At 46.9% G+C, this 19,417-nt stretch overlaps 1 protein-coding gene across 15 annotated transcripts in view; it reads right to left on the bottom strand.

The window, feature by feature from the left end:
• Positions 1-639: 639 nt before the first annotated feature.
• The window catches only part of MAPKAP1 (MAPK associated protein 1), a 185,951-nt gene continuing 167,173 nt past the window's right edge, over positions 640-19,417 (bottom strand). For 11 of the 15 annotated variants that reach the window (XR_014559941.1, XR_014559944.1, XR_014559945.1 and 8 more), the window contains 2 exons: positions 6,824-6,921; positions 640-1,360 (listed from right to left, as the gene is read on the bottom strand). Coding sequence is in view for 8 of the 15 variants with exons in the window: in XM_083721202.1 (XP_083577328.1) it covers positions 1,235-1,360; positions 6,824-6,921 (224 nt within the window). In the remaining 7 variants the exon portion in view is untranslated. Of the gene's footprint in view, positions 1,361-6,823; positions 6,922-8,305; positions 8,481-19,417 lie in introns of all 15 variants that reach the window. The other 4 variants (XR_014559940.1, XR_014559942.1, XR_014559943.1 and 1 more) reach the window with 2 other exon arrangements.

Below are 19,417 nucleotides of genomic sequence, written 5' to 3'. Positions count from 1 at the left end.
CTACACCCCTCCCTCCCTGCTGACCACATCCCTGGCCCTGCTCTAAGCTATTTTGGCTCTCTCCGTTTTTCATTTTTCCAATCTTAAATTCAGTTAGTTCTCCACATTTCTGCAAGAGATTTGCAATTTTCTTATTAAAATCTGGACGGACATTCGTCCACATTTTAGTGCAAATTTCTGCCAATAGTTTCTGTATGCAGCTTTGTCTAATATACACATTTTTTGTAAGTAGTTTCACTTAATACAATGCATTTCTGTATGCTATTTTCCCCTATTTTTAACACACACCTTCCTCTCATACATGCATTTCTGTACACACTGGTTGGTTGGAGAGCTGCCTCTGATTTTCAAAGGATAGTAGTGTTTTAGGTTCATGTATTGGTTTGAGAAATGCCAATTAGGCAGGTTTTTACAAAATAATAAAAAATGCATGCAACAACTGAATTTCTCCTCTGTTGTCATGAAAAGTCCAGAGCAATGGATGATTTGAGATATGTATGTGTGTATGTTTCAGAGTAAAGAAAAACAGTACATGGTTCACAGCAGAAGACAATGAATTTGGGATAACAAGACCAGCCGACTTTTCCATCTTTGACCACACCACTGAAAGAACCAATCACTAAAATTAAGACATTGAAAAAGAGTACAATTTGTTTATTAGTAACAAAAATGGATACATTTGTCCTGTTTGTTGGTTTTTAGGAAATTTGATCATGTCAGCAGCGATACGTTTGTCTTTGTGGGTTTGTCTGTGAGCTGTGCGCTCCTGTGTGTGTGTGTAGGCTACAAACAAGGGCCATTCGGTTTTCACCTCTGGACTTTATTTTTTTGCGATCCTATGGCACTTTCCTTGCAACTGTACCTTGGAGATTTCTACAAAAACAAACAGACAAACAGACAGACAAACAGACAAACAAACAAACAAACAAACAAACAAACAGGAAGTCAAGCCTATAGAGGCCTCTATTGGCCCCAGCGGGAGACATTGAAAGCCCAAGTATGTCCTCTTTGGGGCTGATATGGCTCTTTTTTCTTTTCCTATGAAAGGGCAAAGCCCATTGCCAAAAGCGGCTGTGTAAAATATGTCATGTCGACCTGTAAAATAATACCTGTAAAATAATTCCTATGCTGGCTGGCCACTAGCCACCAGAATTCATGAGTCCCTCTTGTCCCAGAGGGAGCGTTTCCTACTTATTCCCAAGCAGGGCAGCTGGACTCCAGACAAGTCTAGACTTCACTGCTGCCCTGATTTCTTTTCCTTTTGGAAGCTGAAGCTGGTCCTTCGACTCAGTTTTCTTTGCTTTTGAGCCAAGTAATCTGCTCGTGTTGTACTGGCACGGGATTCCAGGATATAGTTCACCTATTGGAGAAAAAAAAACACAGAGGAAGAGCTGTTTACTTTTAAGGCAGCAGCATGAGAAAGTCCTGCTCCTAAGCAGGCTTACTTGGAAAACAAGCCCCATTGATTTCAAACAGGGCTTGGTTCACAGTAGGCAGGATTATCCTAGAAGGGATTTTTTAAAAATATATATTTAATCTCGGCCTCCCATGGTTTTTTTGTATGCTTGTGGCTTGCTATAAGAAAATGCCAACCCTGACTGAGAGCTGTTTCAAGTAGCAGAGTCTTAACACACATTTCAGCTCTTAAAAAACCTCACTCACTTACCCCTGGGAAGGTATACATCCTTCCAAGAACTGGCTTTTGACATTTGCTCATCCCACAAAAAAACAGAAGCTGAGTATTGGCTGGGGCTAGTAAGAGTTGTAGTCAAAAACAGCTGGAGGGCAGCAGGGTGTGGAAGGCTGTTCAGCGTCCTTCTCCCACCACCCCATCTCAATCCAAAACCAGAAGCCTAGCTGATTATAGCATTCTGTCCCCTACGGGGCCAGCTTAAAGAGACAATTCTTGTTTACAGGCTTCTTTCCCTAATGTTAACATCCTTAGGGGAAAGGGCACAGAGATGAGTAGTAGAGCATTTGCTTTGCATGCAAAAGTCCCAGATTCAATTCCTGGAATCCACAGGTAGAGAGTGCCCCAAATCCCAGAGAGCCCCTGCCAGTCAGTGTAGACAATTGGGAGATGGATGGACCAACGGCCTGACTTGGTACAAGGCAGCTACCTATGTTTCTATCCAGAAAACTGGCACTGATCACTCTTTGACTGATAAACACTGTTACTCGGGGTTGCATCCAGTGTAAGTCCTAATCAGAATACTCACTGAAATTGGCTGGCATAGCTAATTTAGGTGCATTTATTTCAATGGAACTGACTTGGACACATTCCTCAGCAAGGTGCTGCTGTACTGAGCATGAGCCATTAAATAGTCTGCAATAAAGGGCACTTTAATCTACCAGGCCACTTCTTTCCTTACAAAGTTTGTGGTCTTGGTTGTTTTTTATGTACCTAGGATGTTTTGGCACATGTTACTTGATAGAGGCATTTTTAAATGATATTTAGCAAGCCAGCTCTTCCTTAAAATTTATTATCTCCCAGTGCTTGGGCGATAATCACATAGATAATTTTAATGGAAGGTTAATGCAAAAATCAAAAGATAAAAACGCCCTTTGCTCCGCCATTAGCTGGTTAATATGCTGTGGCATGAAATCTCACCCAATTTTATGCACCGCAGGGTGTTTCTCTTCTGTTGCAGATGAAGCTGTGGGGGCTAGGGGTGGACTGGAAGAATATATCTAAATAGCTATATATCTATATGCCCATGTATATGTATGTACAGTATGGAGGTTTCGTGGTAAGTCTTTTATTTCTTGATCATGCAAAAGATCTAATTGGAGAAGTATGAGCCAAGCTCCATCCCTTCCTCTACAGAAATAAATGGATTAATCAGAGAATTCATGAACCAACCAACCCCAAACAAAATCATCACCACGACCCAGAGGTTGCACTTTGTGTATGTTGCATGTGACTTAGCTCACTTGAATGAGTTGCCTGCCAACCAGAAAGTAATTTCATTTTATTTTAATTTAGTATATTTCACATTTTATTTCATCATTTTGCCATGAAGCATGGTGCCCTCCTCCTTCCCTTATAGCAATCCTGTGAGGTGACCAAGGAGAGAGAAAGCCCAATTGGCCCAAGGTGACTCAGCAAGCTTCATGGCTGAGTGAGGATTTGAACCTGTGTCTCCTGGGTCCCAGTTTGACACTCTTACGATTATACCATCTCTGTGTCCCAACCATCTTACTGACAAAGTTCATTTCCCCCCCTCAGGATTAGAAAAGGGGAGGGGGGGAGAAAGTGATAAACCATTAGGTATAAAGTTGAGTCATTCTCAGAAGAATCTGCTCTGCTGTGTTGCTGTGTAAGTCAATCCCTTGGATGTGCATTGGAAGGAGACAAGCTCAGAGAAGTGACTCAGACAGAGAGACAACAGGCAGCTTGTACCAAGGGGAGTCAGTTCTACTGTGCCTTAGCAATGGGAATGTATGAACAACTTAATCATGCCTGACTCCATAGAGAAATGGCCAAATTACCCATCCCTCTTAAGGAAGGATGACTGGAAGTAGGCAAGGCTCAAGCAGTCTTTGGGGGAAGGGGTGTAGCTCAGTGGCAGAACATCTGCTTTGCATGCAGAAGGTCCTAGGTTCAAGCATCTCCAAGGATGACCAGGAGATCCCTGTCTGAAACTCCAGAAAGCTGCCAGTTAGGGTAGACAGTTCTAAGCTGCATAGGAAATGGCCTGGCTCTTAGGTAGGGCAACTTCCTGTGCTCCTAATTACTTGCTAATTAGTGTGCTTCTGTTAGATTACTGCAACATGTTATACGTGGGGCTGCCTCCGAAGATGGTTTGGAAATTTCAGATGGTGAAGAATTCAATGGCCAGTTGCTCACTGGAGCGAGTCGGCTTGAGCATATATCACACTGACCCTGGCCCATCTGCACTGGATGCCAATTTAGTTTCTGGTCCCAATTCAAAGTCCTGGTTTTGACCAATAAAGCCTTAAATGGCTCACGGTTACAATACCTCAAGGACTGCCTCTCCCCATATGAACTGATACAGATCCTGTGATCATCTGAGGCCCTTCTTCATGTGCTTCTTCTGCAAGAGGCCTGGAGGGTGGCAACACAAGAACAGGTGGCTCCCAGTTTGTGGAATGCTCTCCCCAGGGAAGCTCACCAGGCACCTTCATTACATATATTTAGGTGCTAGGCAAAAACATTTCTCATTTCCCAGGCCTTTGGCTAATTAAATGATTTATGGCCTTTTGAACTATGTGGGTGGGGCGGGTATTGTTTCTGCTTGTGATGCATTTTTGTGTTTTTATATGGTAAACCTCCCTGTGCTTCTTGGATGAAGGGCAGTAGAAAAATTCAATAAACAACAACAGCAATAACAATAACTAAATAAATTCTGAGGACAGCTGGCAGCCTTGAGGACTAAGATCATTCCTCCACCTTCACACAGAAACTGGGGTTATCAAATCCATGCCCAGTTATGGTTGCATGTCGTTGCCAATGCTATTGTGGGAGTACAAGAAGCAGGGACCATTGATCTTAACTCCTTTTTTTAAAATACGCAAAAACCAAGGAAGGACAACAGTAGCTAAAGGGTTTAGTTGGGTCAGGCTAAAGACCAATCTAGTCCAGCAACCTGTTTCCACAATAGTTAACCAAGTGTCCTTATGGGAAACTTGCAAGAAGAACTTGATTGCATAAATGCTCTCCCCACTTGTGATTCCTAGCAACTGATATTCAAAATCATACTGCCTCCACCAGTAGAGCGGGAACAGCTAGTAACCACTGATAGCCTTACATCCTCCATCATCTCCCACCTCTCTTCCTCCAAACCTACCAATATTTTTAGATTTCCAAAAAAGCAGTGCCAAAAACTCTCCTAGGGATGCTGTAAAAATATGAATGGTGAAGGCAATGACAAAGGAGGGGTGCCTGGTAATGGGAGTTTGCACCGAGCCCTTTCTTTTTGTTTGGATGGTGGGCGAGAACCAAGATTCCTTAGCATATGTCAGTTACTGAACACTGCCATAAGCTTTACATGGGAGGGAAAAAATGTTAAGGACTGGAAATGGCACATAAAGCTTATCACTAGAAAATTTTAAATTGCCATAAAAATAATAGATGGCAGCAAGTTCCATTTAACCTTCCAACAGCATTAAGTGCCTTCGTTTCAGAAAGTAAATCAGCCGGGGTGTGCAGGCAAGCTGTATTTCCTTAAATTAAAGAAAAGAAAGTAAACCGTAGCAATAAAAAAGGGAGAAAGATTTCCCTTCAAAACAAACAAACAAACAACAAACAAAAAAAGCCTGAATGGAAAAGACAGTGCCAGGGATTGGAGACCTGCGAAAGGGTCTCTGTAAAGGGGGCAATGAAACTCACTCACTTGATTGCACCCCACCCCCACAATCCAGGAGCTAGAATCAGAAAACCGGTACCCAAAAGTTTTTCAGATGTCAAGAACCGACTCATGCTTTTAATGGAACACTCCTGAAATCTTTTGAGTAAGACGAACAGCGGCAATAAAGCCCAAGCACGAGTGCAGTGGGATGCATGCTTAAATATTCCACACTATGCTCAAAGAACACTCCCATTTGTTAAATCCTTCAAAAGGACTGTCGCTTAGCCAAGGCCACCCGTATGCAAGGAGGACGTCTGATTGGATTGTGGGTGTTTGGGAGCTTGGCTGAAGCTAAAAGCATGTGATAGCGGAGGAAGGAGGGGAAACTTGTCTCCAATGAAATGGGAGGATCAGGCACCAGGTCCATGCTGAATCCACTTTTGGCTGCTTCCTCCAAGGTCAAGATCATGCCTGACCCTGTGACATAAAGTCTGAATACTCAGTAGAGTGCATCAGATAAATACTGAGCCTATGCCAACTTTTCAGGTACCAGGGGGCAACTGTTTCTGGTCCAAGTATGCCAGCTGCTCTCCCCTTCCCCCACATTTTCTTTTGAAAGAACCAGATGTAGTTTAACCAATAGCCTATCCATACCTAATGAAGTTCCCAGGTACTTGCAGTAGCTATCAGTGCCAACAACTACTACAAGCACACTGGACTACTAGGGTGCCCGTTTGCAGCCTTATCCTTACCTTGATTTTGGGGAAAGGAAAAAGCTGCTGACAAACCATTCAGACTCTGACAGCAGCTTGTAGAGTGGGGCAATAAGGGGCTGGACGATGCTTTCTACAGCTAGATGCTACAGCCTTTCAGAGGCTTTGGCATGCGGGGACAGGCTCTTACAGGAACCAGGTTTCAGCAAAGGAGTTTTGCAAGTTCTTGGCCTCAAAATGATTGGTATTTAAGGTCAGAGAACGAGAGAGAGAGAGAGAGAGAGAGAGAGAGAGAGAGAGAATGCATTCTTCAAATCAAGCTGGCTAAACCCCCTGGGTATATTTATGCTTTCCCTTGTAGTCTGTACCTGGACTTGCTTGTGTCTTCTCCTTTGAGTAAGATGTTCAGTAAGCATATTTCCATGGCAGACCTGCCCTTGGCTTGTGGCACGTGATGGCTGAAACTCCCCAGTGCTAGACTAAGAGTATTCCATGGCCACACAGCCTGAGTGCAAAACCATGGCCCTTGGCAACAAAGGGAGGCTTTGACCTTCCTATTGCTTTGCTTACAAAACAAGCACATTTCCAGCTTTTAACACAGCAAAAGTGAGAGCAATGCTTGGATTCTCAGAAGCAAGAAAAGGAAGGTTGTGTGTAAGTGTGGAACTGAGAACCAGATGCTTGCCCGTTTCTTGAGGATGCTTCTTGCAAGTATTTATTCACCCAGGTCATAGCAAACTGGAACCTCCCAGCAAATGGACCCCTGACCCAACAATTAATTTTTTGGAAGCCACATACCTTCAGCACAATCTCGTTGACAGTAGCAGCATCAGACTCAAAGTAGAGATGTTTGTAGTCGTGATTGCTTAGATATGCGAGTTTAAATATTGCATGGCCTGTTAAAGGAATTAGAGGGAGAAAGAAAAGAGAAAGGATTGACATGACAAAATGCAGTGTTCACAAAAGCCCATTCTGGAATAAATAAAACAGAATAAGTGTTTAACCTATTCCCCATCGCCACCTCCCTTGAATTAAAATTGGGGACACAATGAGAAAGGTGTTTCACTCATCACTGAAATGGAAGAAATTTAAAAGGGCATCATTTTGGCTGGCTTGTGCCCTGAACTGCTCAGAAGAATAAGAACTAGCTGCCTTCTGAGGAGTCTACCCACTGTATCTCTGTCTGAATCCTTGTGTTCTTGGGTCGAAGAAGGCAAGTCAAGAGAAGCTGCAAAGAGAGGCAGCAGAGAGCCTCCTTTGCAAGGCATAGAATCTGCTGCACCTTTGCGCTGAGCATGACCAAACGATCCCACTGCACCTTACGTGTTTCTGACACCTGGTGGAGGCTGCCTGGAAGGAGGCGAGGCTTGGGACTCAGGAACCAGACTCTTCTGTGGGTAATCTTCTTTGGATTGGATTGGGAGCCTTTCGCTATTTAATTCATTTTCTTCTCTCGAGAAAACTGGCCCTTCTCTCCTGAGGCACACTTTGCGTGCTCCCCAGCAGCAGACAGTTTGGGAATGATTGCTCTGAAAACTTTCAGCAAAAGCTCGTGGGCATGACAGGAAGTGGAGAGGGAAGAGCACACAGATGGCGATCTTAGCATACCATCGGCAGAACAGACGGCAGGAGGGAGCCTGACAGCCTTCCCATGTCATTTCAATTTAAGGCGAGGGGTGGCTCACCAGAGAGGCTGAACTCCTATCAAGGAAAGTTCACTCCCTCCCCCTCTTCTCTCCCCCCCCCCCACAGCTTCCCCTCTGGAGGGGAAAATGCAAATATCTGCCACATGGCTAGTTGGGTGCCAGCCGGTCCCTGGACTGGATTCCTGCTTAAGCACCCTAGTTAGGGAGAAAAAGGATATTGCAAATTGTTCCCAATGTATAATTGCCATTGCCTGTGGAGGAGAGGTGGGGGACTTAAAAGTAAAATAAAAACAAAAGGTTGCTTTACTAAGGAATGATTGAAGGTGCAACAAAACAAAAGCAGCACCTCAGTATATAAGCTCAGCTGCCATCAAAGGCTACTAGCTATGATCCTTGGAGGTGCTATTGCTTCTGAATATCAGTTGCTGGAAATTGCAGATGGAGCAGGTGCTGCTAAGCTCAGGTCCTGCTTGTGGGTTTAAAAGGATGTATAAAGGTTCAATAAAGCAACTTGCCGATCAGAAGGTCGGCAGTTTGAATCCCTGTGACGGGGTTAGCTCTCGTTGTTGGGTCCCTGCTCCTGCCCACCTAGCAGTTCGAAAGCACGTCAAAGTGCAAGTAGATAAATAGGTACCGCTCCGGCGGGAAGGTAAACGGCGTTTCCGTGCGCTGCTCTGGTTCGCCAGAAGCGGCTTAGTCATGCTGGCCACATGACCCAGAAGCTGTACGTCGGCTCCCTCAGCCAGTAAAGCGAGATGAGCGCCGCAACCCCAGAGTCGTCCGCGACTGGAGCTAATGGTCAGGGGTACCTTTAATATTTAACAGGGAAAAATACGGCTTCTGTAACATGTTTACTCCCCCCAACCCCAGATCTCAATCAGTAAAGTGCTCTGAATGCAATGTTGTTTGAAAAGGAAGAGGGAACCATGGAGGGCACCCTATTCCCTCCCCTTCCTCCTTTAGCCATGCCCCTTTGAGGAAATGAAACTTCAAAGTGTATTATTACTCTAGCTGCATCACGCCCTGAGAACAGCCTTCCCTGACCAGATGAGCTCCAAGATGGGTGCAGCCAGGACTTATGCTGGGAGGGGGGTAAGCCATTGGTTTTTTTTTGGGGGGGGGAGATCCTCAGTTAGCTATGTATTTTTATTGATTGGGGGGCAGCAGCCCCTCCCTGCCCCCCTGGCTATGCCCATGCCCTCCAGAGGAGTTGGACTACAAGTCCCATCAGTGTTAGCCACTGAGAAGCAGCTGAATGATTATTTCTTGATTAAGCACCTCAGGTGGCTAATCTTATGGCTTAGCCTTCCAAAAATTGTGGGGGGGGGGGAGTGGCTTTGGTGATTCTGGCACAAGCAGTGCCCCACCCCCTGCAGCAGCAGCTGGTCCGTCATCGGGGCTAAGATACCCAATCTATGAACCAGGAACCTCTGCTATCAACTTAGCTCACTTCTTTAGGGGAGTCGAATCTGCCTTCCCCACCCAGGAAACCCAATCACAGTTATACTGTGTTATTTTACATGTTGTTTTATGTTGGTGCTAGTAGGATGCTAAGTTATTAATCTAGGTTTTACTTCATTTTCTAACACCGTCCACTTCACTCCCAAGTGGACTACAAAAACATTGTAATAAAACTCAGCAATAGCTAGTTCAAATATAATACTGCATGAAATAAAGCTAGATGTGTTCTGTGCTAGCTTAAGTTTGGCTATGAACTTCCATCTGCCCCCACCAAAAAGAAGATCCAAATGACTATGCTGAGGATCAGACTCTAGGGAGTTTCTAGGGAAAGGAAGTTTGCTTTAATATTCTCAGTGTTTCCCAAAGTGGTATACATACCCATGGAGATATACAAAAGGGTTTAAAAGGGTACATGGAGAATATGTGTGTGTGTGTGTGTGTGTGTGTGCGTGCGCGTGCATGCAGCTATCTACCTGTCAGGGAACTGCCATCAGAGAGTCAGGTGGTGGAAGGGCTCAAGGAGGCTAGGAGAGCCTCGGATGCGGAGGAAGGAACCAGTAGGGGGAGAGGGAGAGTTCCTGCAGAAAATCAATCGGAGGAAGGGCTCCAAGATGTTTCCAGTGAGAATAGCGGGGAGGGCTCAGGACCTCCGCTGGGGACACCCACTCTGTGGAGGAAACTGTCACGCAGAGAATCCAGAAGGAGAGTTTCCGTCAAGGAACTCTTATGTTGGCGTAAATTCCGGAAGCGCCCACTGACGGATTCTGCCAGCGATTGAGGTAGCCATGCACCCATGGCTCCGCGGACTGGGAGAGTTTAGGAACTGATGGTAAAGCTTGGAGGCTTTAAACGCTTACGCACGAGCAGCCCCCTTTTCCCATTACAGCAATCCGTCAGTCTTTGACGCTGCTTGTGCGAAGGAGAGGCATCATGAGCAACCCAACCGGAGCCGGAGGAGCAGGAGGGGGACCAACTCTGGAGGAGAGAAACAGAGTTTTGGAGCACCAGCTGGCACTGCTAACGGCGCGGCTCGAGGAAAGGAGGGCGCAGGATGCACAGGGGAAACCCACTCCCATCGGAAGGAAGGTACCTGGGTTGGTACAGAAATTTGGGGGTGATCCAAGGAACTACCAAGCCTTTAAGACAGAGATGCAATATGCACTAAACCTGCAACACGATGACTTTGCTGATGAGGAATCGAGAGTGGCTTTTGTGATTGGACACCTCGAGGGAGGGGCTAGAGATTGGGTGAGACCCCTGATGGCAAACAATAATAGCGCCTTAAAAGACTTGAGGAAATTCTTTGGTGCGATGGACTTGATGTTTTCCAGCCAGATTGAACAGGGCGTGGTACGCAGACAGTTAATGGCGTGCAAACAGGGAAATCAATCAGTCAGAGTATTGGACACAGTTTACCATGCTTATACATAAATTGGGGTGGGATCTGTCTTCGGACCCGATACAAATGCTGTTTGAAGAAGGTCTAGCCCCAGCGGTGAAAGATGAACTTTCCCGCGCGCCCCGTCCTGAGTCCATGGATCAGCTGACCAAGGCAGCGCTTGCGATTGGTGCGCGCCAGGAGGCGAGAGCGCTAGAGAAGCGGGAAGGGAGAGGAGAGTGTTGGAATGATTTCCGCATTCCTGAGATGCCGGCGCAATCTTCCCCGCCAGTGGAACCGATGGAGATTGGAGGAGCAAGCGCGCGCGGAACTTCAAATGTTAACGAAGGGCGGAAGAAGGAAGGGAAGAGCGGCAAGAAATGTTTCCTTTGCCAACAGCCAGGACATTTTGCCAGGATCTGCCCGCAAAGGAAGGGATGGCAAGGAATGGTGGGGGCTGTTGGGAGTGAGGAGGAGGGGGTTAAGGAACAAGTAAAAGCCAACGCCTGGCTGCCAACGACAGGGCACAGCAGTCAGGCCAAGGATCAGTGAACGTGCCCAAGCCTGAACCCCCAAGAGCTGCTCTCGTCGTGGAGGTGCTGCTAGAGCTACCCAACGGACATCCACTTACTATAAAAGCCCTCTTAGACTCAGGCAGCTCCTGCAATTTTATGAGTAAGGAGTTTGCGTCAGAACACCAAATACAAACCCTGCCTTTAATTCCTTCCTTGCAGGTGACAACGATTGACGGGAGGGAACTGCTGGGAGGGGAAGTGAACCAACAGACGGTCCCCATGACAATGAGAGTGGCAAGACACACGGAAGTCATTGCTTTTCATGTAGCCACACTAGCGGGACCTCCCATCATCTTGGGAATGAGCTGGCTGGCGCTACATGACCCACTAGTGGGATGGCACCAGCGGACAGTCTCTTTTGGGTCAGCGCATTGCCTAGAGCACTGCAAGGGAAGAGAAATGCAGGGGCTGGCTAGGGCCAGTCTTGCAGGGATGGCGGTGGGGGAAAAGGGAGAAATACCCCGACAATACGCCAATCTGAGTGACGTCTTCAGAAGGAAGGAAGCAGATAGACTGCCCCCGCATAGACCCTTTGACTGTCAAATCAACCTACTCCCGGGAGCCCAGCTACCAGTGGGCAAGCTGTACGCCATGTCAGACAGGGAGATGCAGGAGTTAAGGGAGTTCATAGACAAGAACCTGAAACGAGGTTTCATCAAGGAGTCAAGAGTGGTGGGGGGCAGCCCAGTGTTTTTTGTGGACAAAAAAGACACTAATAAGCCCAGGCTTGTAGTGGACTTTCGGGCCGTCAATTCGGTGTCAGAACCAGTAGCCTTCCCCATGCCCAGGATTGACGACATTTTGACCAGGGTGAGGAAGGGAAAGATTTTTACCAAGCTGGACCTGAGGGGGGCGTATAACCTGATACGGGTGAGGAAGGGGGATGAATGGAAAACTACGAGCCTTTGAGTATCTCGTTATGCCCTTCGGACTACAGGGGGGCTCAGCCTGTTTCCAATCATTCATGAATCACGTGCTGGGACCTTTGCTCTATAAGAACTGTGTAGCCTTCTTAGACGATGTGTTAGTCTACTCAGAGGACGAAGAGCAGCATGTCTGAGAGGTCCGAGAGGTCCTAAGCCGACTGCAAGCAAACCAGCTGTGGGTCAAGCTGGAGAAGTGCCAGTTCCATACTAGAGAGGTGGAATTCCTGGGGTACCGTTTGTCAGAGAAAGGATTGGCCATGGATCCTAGCAAAGTCCAAGCGGTACTGGAATGGAAGACACCCAGAACCAGGAAAGACGTGCAGAGATTCCTGGGGTTTGGAAACTTCTATCGGAAGTTCATCAAAAACTTTGTCCACTTAAAGGCTCCCATCACCGATTGTCTCAGTAGTAAGAAGAAATTTGCATGGACGGAAGAGGCGCAGCGAGCGTTTGAAAAGCTAAAGAAAGCATTCGCTTCGGAAGAACAGCTCTTGCACGTGGATCTACAGAAACCGATGAGGGTGGAAACAGATGCATCAGATCGAGCGGTAGGGGCAGTTCTGCTCCAGCCGGGGAAGGATGCGTCGGACTGGAGACCGTGTGCCTTTTTCTCGCGGAAGTTGAATAAATCTGAAAGGAACTACACACACACAGTGTATGACAGGGAACTGCTCGCCATTTATGAAGCGTTTCGACGATGGTGGCACCTGCTAATAGGAGCGCAGCACAAGGTTCAGGTGTGCACGGACCACAAGAACCTGGAATATTGGCGAACGGCCAGAGTACTGAACCAGAGACAAGTGCGATGGGCGCAGGAATTTTCCAAATTTCATTTTGAGATTCGCTACGTACCGGGACCAGAGAACATGAGAGCGGATGCTCTCTCTCGAAAACCAGAATATATGGAGGGGGAGGGAGCGCCAGAAGAGAGACATGTCATCCCCGAGGACCACTGGGTGTGTGGGGGAGCATTGGTAGGGCAACGAGAACTAGTAGAAGGGACAGAGAACGATGAATATGCCCAAGAGAAGCTCAGAGGGCTCAGGAGAGCCGGGGAGATCACCGGGGGTTTTGAAGAAAAGAACGGGGCGTTGTACTACAAGGGGGCCTTGTACATACCAGAAGGGGAATTGAGGGGTAGGGTACTCAAACAACTGCACGACAGCCCCACCGCGGGGCACTTTGGGCAACACAAAACAATGTGGTTAGTTACCAGGCAATTCTGGTGGCCCAAGGTGAGGGAAGATGTACGAGAGTATGTAAGGGGGTGCGACCGCTGCCAGCGAGCAAAGGGGGAAAGGGCGGCACCAGCAGGGTTGCTGGAACCATTACCCACACCTGAACGGCCATGGGAGGCAGTTTCCATAGATTTCATGACAGATTTACCAAGATCCAAGGGGAAAACTGCGGTAATGGTAGTGGTAGACCTGTTAACCAAGATGTGCCACTTTATAGCTTGCTCACATGCGGTAACGGAGGAAGAAACCACCAGGTTGTTTGTAAAACATGTTTTTAGGTTGCATGGCGCCCCCTTGAGGGTGGTTTCAGATCGAGGGAAACAATTTACGTCCAGGTTCTGGAGGAAGCTCATGAGCTTACTGCACGTGGAGGTCAATTTCTCAACCGCCAGACACCTAGAAACAAATGGGCAGGCGGAAATGGCAAACAGTATTCTGCAACAATATCTGAGGTGTTATGTAAATGACAGGGAGAATGATTGGGTAGAGAAATTAGCCCTGGCCGAATTTGCGTACAATAACGCGGAAAATGTGTCCACGGGCATGAGTCCGTTTTTGGCTAATTATGGGTGTCACCCCAGGGCCTTTCCAGAGGAAGGGGGGGAAAGATGGAGCGTACCGGCAGCGGAACATTTTGTGGAGGAAATGGAAGCAATACACCAACAGCTCAAAGTGAATTTGGATAGGGCCAAGGCAGAACACAAGAAGCAGGCAGATAGGAGCAGAAGGGAGGGAGAGACCATAAGGGTGGGGGACCGGGTGTGGTTGTCAACACAAGGGTTACCGTTCAAAGGGGGTTGCAAAAAATTGCGGCCAAAACGACTGGGACCCTTCAAGGTTATACAGCAGGTCAATACGGTGGCCTTTAAACTCAGGCTGCCAGACAACATGAAACTGCATCCAGTATTCCATAGGTCATTACTATCACCATACAGGGAGGGGCGAGAATTTGGGGAACGCGAAAGTGAGGTTACTGCGGCACCGCAAGTAGAAGAGAGGGAGCGGAGCAGTCATGTAGCAGAAATTCTCGACTCTCGGTGGAAGGGGAGACAGGTGGAGTACCTAGTGGCATGGGAAGGGGAGCCGAAGTCCGAAAATACCTGGTTAAGGGCAGAAATGGTCAAGGATGAGGTCTTAGTAGGAACATTTCATCGCCGGTTCCCAAGGAAGCCCCAGCCCTTGGCTAGGTTCTGGGAGGAACACTTCGGCACTACTGATGAGGAAGAGGAGTTCAAGGGGTTCCCAGAATCAGGACAGGAAGTGGAAGAAGAATCAGATGGGGAAGAGTATGGGGAAAGAAGGGACAGTAGTAGGTGGAGAGCGGTTTTCGAGTCCACCGAAAATGAGGAGGATTCCTTCCGGGGGTTCCCAGCCTCACCACCCAGAGAAGAGGGGGAAACGGGAGGTGAGGGGGGTCCTGGAGAGGAGGTGGATGTCAGGGAACTGCCATCGGAGAGTCAGGTGGTGGAAGGGCTCAAGGAGGCTAGGAGAGTCTCGGATGCGGAGGAAGGAACCAGTAGGGGGAGAGGGAGAGTTCCTGCAGAAACTCAATCGGAGGAAAGGGCTCCAAGATGTTTCCAGTGAGAATAGCGGGGAGGGCTCAGGACCTCCGCTGGGGACGCCCACTCCGCGGAGGAAACTGTCACGCAGAGAATCCAGAAGAAGAGTTTCCGTCAAGGAACTCTTATGTTGGAGTAAATTCCGGAAACGCCCACTGACGGATTCTGCCAGCGATTGAGGTAGCCACGCACCCATGGCTCCTCGGACTGGGAAAGTTTAGGAACTGATGGTAAAGCTTGGAGGCTTTAAACGCTTACGCACGAGCAGCCCCCCTTTTCCCATTACACTACCTATCTATTCATAAATAAAATTAGGGTTGCCATATTTCAAAAAGTGAAAATCCAGACACAAAAGTTGTTGAGCTTTCTTCTGTAAGGTTGTTGAAGTTTCTGAGCTATTTTTTAAAAGGAAATTCGCCAAAGAATCAACACTTCCGACATGGGTTGCCACTTTTACTGGACTTTTTTTTTACTGATTTCCGGAAATTTTTAGATGCTGCTTTTGACAGATGAATCCTGGATATGTCTGGGAGATGCTGGATGTGTGGATAAAATAGTATTACTAAAGCTACCCCAAACTAATCTTTGCCCAATAAGGGGTATGCCGGCAGTAATATTAAACTCTTGAATTGTGATTATTTTAAGTTTGGGAATACTGTGCCAGGTAGCTGGTGGACTCCTCAAGAAGCAGTGGGAGTGTGCAGTGAGAAGTTTATGCTCTGCTATTTTGGTGGGCACCGAATACACAAGAAGCTGCCTTGTACAGAGTCAGACCGTTGGTCCTTCTAGCTCAGTATTGTCTACATCAGGGGTCAGCAGCCTTTTTCAGCCATGGGCCGGTCCACTGTCCCTCAGACCATGTGATGGGCTGGACTATATTTTGAAAAAAAATATGAACAAATTCCTATGCCCCATAAATGACTCAGAGATGCATTTTAAATAAATGAACACATTCCACTCATGTAAAAATATGCTGATTCCCGGACCGTTTGCGGGCCAGATTGAGAAGGCAATTGGGCCGCATCTGGCCCCTGGGCCTTAGGTTGCCTACCCATGGTCTACATGCACTGTCAATGGCTCTTCAGGGATTCAGTCTCTCCCAGCTCTACAAGGGAATGCCAAGGATTGTACTTGGGGCCTTCTGTGTGCAAAGCGGATGCTCTACCACCAAGCTACCATGGAAAAGGTTCTCCATCTCTTGTTGAGTAATCTCTAAGTATACTTTGCTCTGTTCCCTACATGGCTGCTCTGGATACACCTTACACAGATGTTCCACAGTCAGGCCCTGCACAGGATACTTGGTGCCCTTCATTCATATGAAAATTCATGCATTGGCAATTAAGATTTAATGTATTAGAGGCTGTTCTCCCCATTTTCATTTTAATGTGTTCAGTCCAAAGGTCCAACTTTAACTCGAATCTACAAAAATAACAGCATCATTTTAATGGAGATTTATCCACTTTTCCCAGAGGGGAGCGGATTTGAAACCTTTTTTACAGTAGCTTAATTCTCCAGATCTCCCCAAATAAACTGATATATGGCCAGCAAACTGGAGACCTTCATATTTCATCACAACATGTTAATTAAACACTGTTATTGCATGCTAATCAGGAATTATGAATTCTCCACTGGAAAAAAAAACCTGGTGGATGATCCAAAGCCAAACTTCACAGAAGCAAAAGAGCAATCACACTGCATGAGAAGGGGCAAACATTTCTAAATTGGGAGTCTATAGGTGTGTGGTTATTTCTGTTGCTCCTTGTTACAAGAAAACCAGTATTTGGCACTGTTGCTTGCTACTGGTTTGGGCAAAATGCACTAAGGGCAAGAGACCAAGACCTTCCAAAAGCAAGAGTTCTAAGTGGTACAGTCACCTATCCTCTCACACACAAACCTGCACACCGAGTGAGATCAGATCCAGAGGCCCTTTTCCCAATGCTCCCTGCCTTCTGGGAATAAGATGAGGAACCTCAGCCCTGGGGGACAAATATGGTTCTGGACCTCAGAGAAAAGAAGGGGAAGGGTGCTGCCGCCATGCACTGAGGAGGGACAAGAGGAACAGAGGCAGGCTGGAGAAGGGCCCTCTGCTGAGGGTGCTCCAGTGAAGCTCCTGCCTGGCTCCCTTGGCCCAAAAGTGCATGGGAGGGGGAAGCTGCCCTTTGTGGCCCTTGTGCTCAGGAACAGAGATCAAGGGAGCCCAGGGACCCAGACGGGTGCAAGGGCAGCTCCGAGCTGCCATCCCAGCCCTGAAGGCCTTGCCTTGATGAGGGAGCCTGTCGTGCGCCCTCTTGGAAATATGCTCCCGGGGCCATGGCCATCTGGTGTTCCCCATTCTACACCTCGGCCTCCCCCCCATTCAGCATGCAGACAGTACTGAGCTAGATGGACCCTCAGTCTGACTTGTTATAAGGCAAAACAAAAAAAATTCCTTCCAGTAGCACCTTAAAGACCAACTAAGTCAGTTCTTGGTATGAGCTTTCGTGTGCATGCACACTTCTTCAGATACACTGAAACAGAAGTTTCCAGACCCTTCTATATAGTGAGAAGGTGGGGAGGGGTATTACTCAGAAGGGTGGTGGGAATGGGTGATTGGCAGATAGCTGTGATGAGCCTGTTGACGACTCTTAACGACTGCAATAGGTCTTACAGGAAAAAGCTGTAGAAGGTGAAAAATGGCTTTGTCATGTATAATGAGATAAGAATCCAATGTCTTGGTTCAGATCAGGTCTCTCCATGGTTTTAAGTTTGGTAATAAGTTGCAATTCAGCAGCTTCTCTTTCCAGTCTATTTCTGAAATTCCTTTGTAGTAAAACAGCTACTTTGAGATCTTGTATAGAATGTCCTGGGAGATTGAAGTGTTCTCCTACTGGTTTCTCTGTCTTGTGATTCCTGATGTCCGATTTATGTCCGTTTATTCTTTGGCGTAAGGTCTGGAGGTGCTACTGGAAGGAATTTTTTTTGTTTTGACTATGGCAGACCAACACGGCTACCTATCTGTAACTTGTTATAAGGTATTTGCTTTTCCTATATACCCCATATATATCCAGGGAAGGAGCCACAGCTCAGTGGTAGGGCATCTGTTTTGCTTGGGGAAGGTCTCAGGCTGAATCTGAAGCCCTGGGTAGCCAGTCACGGTACTCAATGATGAGCTAGATAGACCTGTGTTCCGACTCCATACAAGGCTGCTTTCTGTGTTCCTATGTCTTAAGGGAGGGCTGTAGCTCAGTGGTAGAGCATCCATTTTGCATGCAGAAGGCCCCAGGTTCAATACCCAATGGCATCTCCAGGTACACCCCAAACCTTGGAAAGCACCTGCCAATCAGTGTAGAGAACACTGAGCTAGATGGGCCAATGTTCTGACTCCATATAAAGCAGCTTCCTATGTTCCTAACTGGAACTTCCCAAAACAATCTAAAAACTGAAACGCTGCTATCCCTTGAAACCTGCACTTCTTCAAATTTTGCTGTGTGGTTTCTCCAACCCTAGACAGTGTATACAGTTTTTTCTTTTTCATCTAAGAAAATTTATATACAGTGGTACCTTGGGTTAAGAACTTAATTCATTTTGGAGGTCGTTCTTAACCTGAAACTGTTCTTAACCTGAAGCACCACTTTAGCTAATGGGGCCTCCTCCTCCTGCTGTGCCGCTGGAGCACGATTTCTGTTCTCATCCTGAAGCAAAGTTCTTACCCCGATGTACTATTTCTGGGTTAGTGGAGTCTGTAACCTGAAGCGTATGTAACCCGAGGTACCATTGTACTGTTTACTTGACAGAAAGCATCTAGGCAGCTCACAGAGAACAAACTAAGATATTAATTTAAATGCTCATAAAATCCAATAAACAAACAAACAAACAAACAAACAAATAAATAAACAAATTGGGTGTAAAATGTGTATATTAGTGTAAATAACATAGGGGGGGGAAACATTACATTAGGAAAAATGGCATACCAAAATGCAAAATGAAACCTAATCTGCAAAATTGTATATAGATACATGTACTAAAATGCTAACAATTTTTCCATGAAAACCTTTTCACCCAAACAAAATTCACAAGCTGATGCAGAAACACGGGAAACTGATTGGAAAAATAAAATGAGAAAGGGAGAGAAACTGTGATTGACAAATATCCTCCTTCCCTAATGCCTGGTCTGCTCTCTTTGGCTCACTGAGAACTGCCTCCACAATGAGAAGAGAGCTCAAATGACATCTTCCCCAACCTTGCAAGGTGTCAAGGGGAAGGGGACAATTGGGTGCCAGATCCACCAGAAGATGCAGAGTGAAGGGAAGGCACCTGCAACCTAGGTCTACATGCTTCTGAATAGAAGTGGCTGGAAACCACAGGAGGGGGGGGGGGAGTTGCTGTTGTGCTCAGGTCCTATTTGGGGGGGGGGGTTCCTCTTGGGGCATCTGGTTGGCCACTGTGAGAACAGGATGCTGGACTAGATGGGCCACTGGCCTGCTAACAGGCTCTTCCTATAGCCGTTACCATTCGGATGCCACCTCCCATCCCCAAATTATATGGATTACAGCTAATAAAAGTTGTAGTTTTAAACAGATGGAGGGAACCCATTTGGTGGAGTCTGAAACAAACAAACAAGCAACAAAAC

The sequence above is a fragment of the Podarcis gaigeae genome (genome assembly GCF_964106915.1).
Source record: "Podarcis gaigeae genome assembly, chromosome: Z".
NCBI classification, from domain to species: domain Eukaryota; kingdom Metazoa; phylum Chordata; class Lepidosauria; order Squamata; family Lacertidae; genus Podarcis; species Podarcis gaigeae.
Note: the sequence above shows the minus strand (reverse complement) of the source record. Positions and strands in the feature narration are given on the sequence as shown.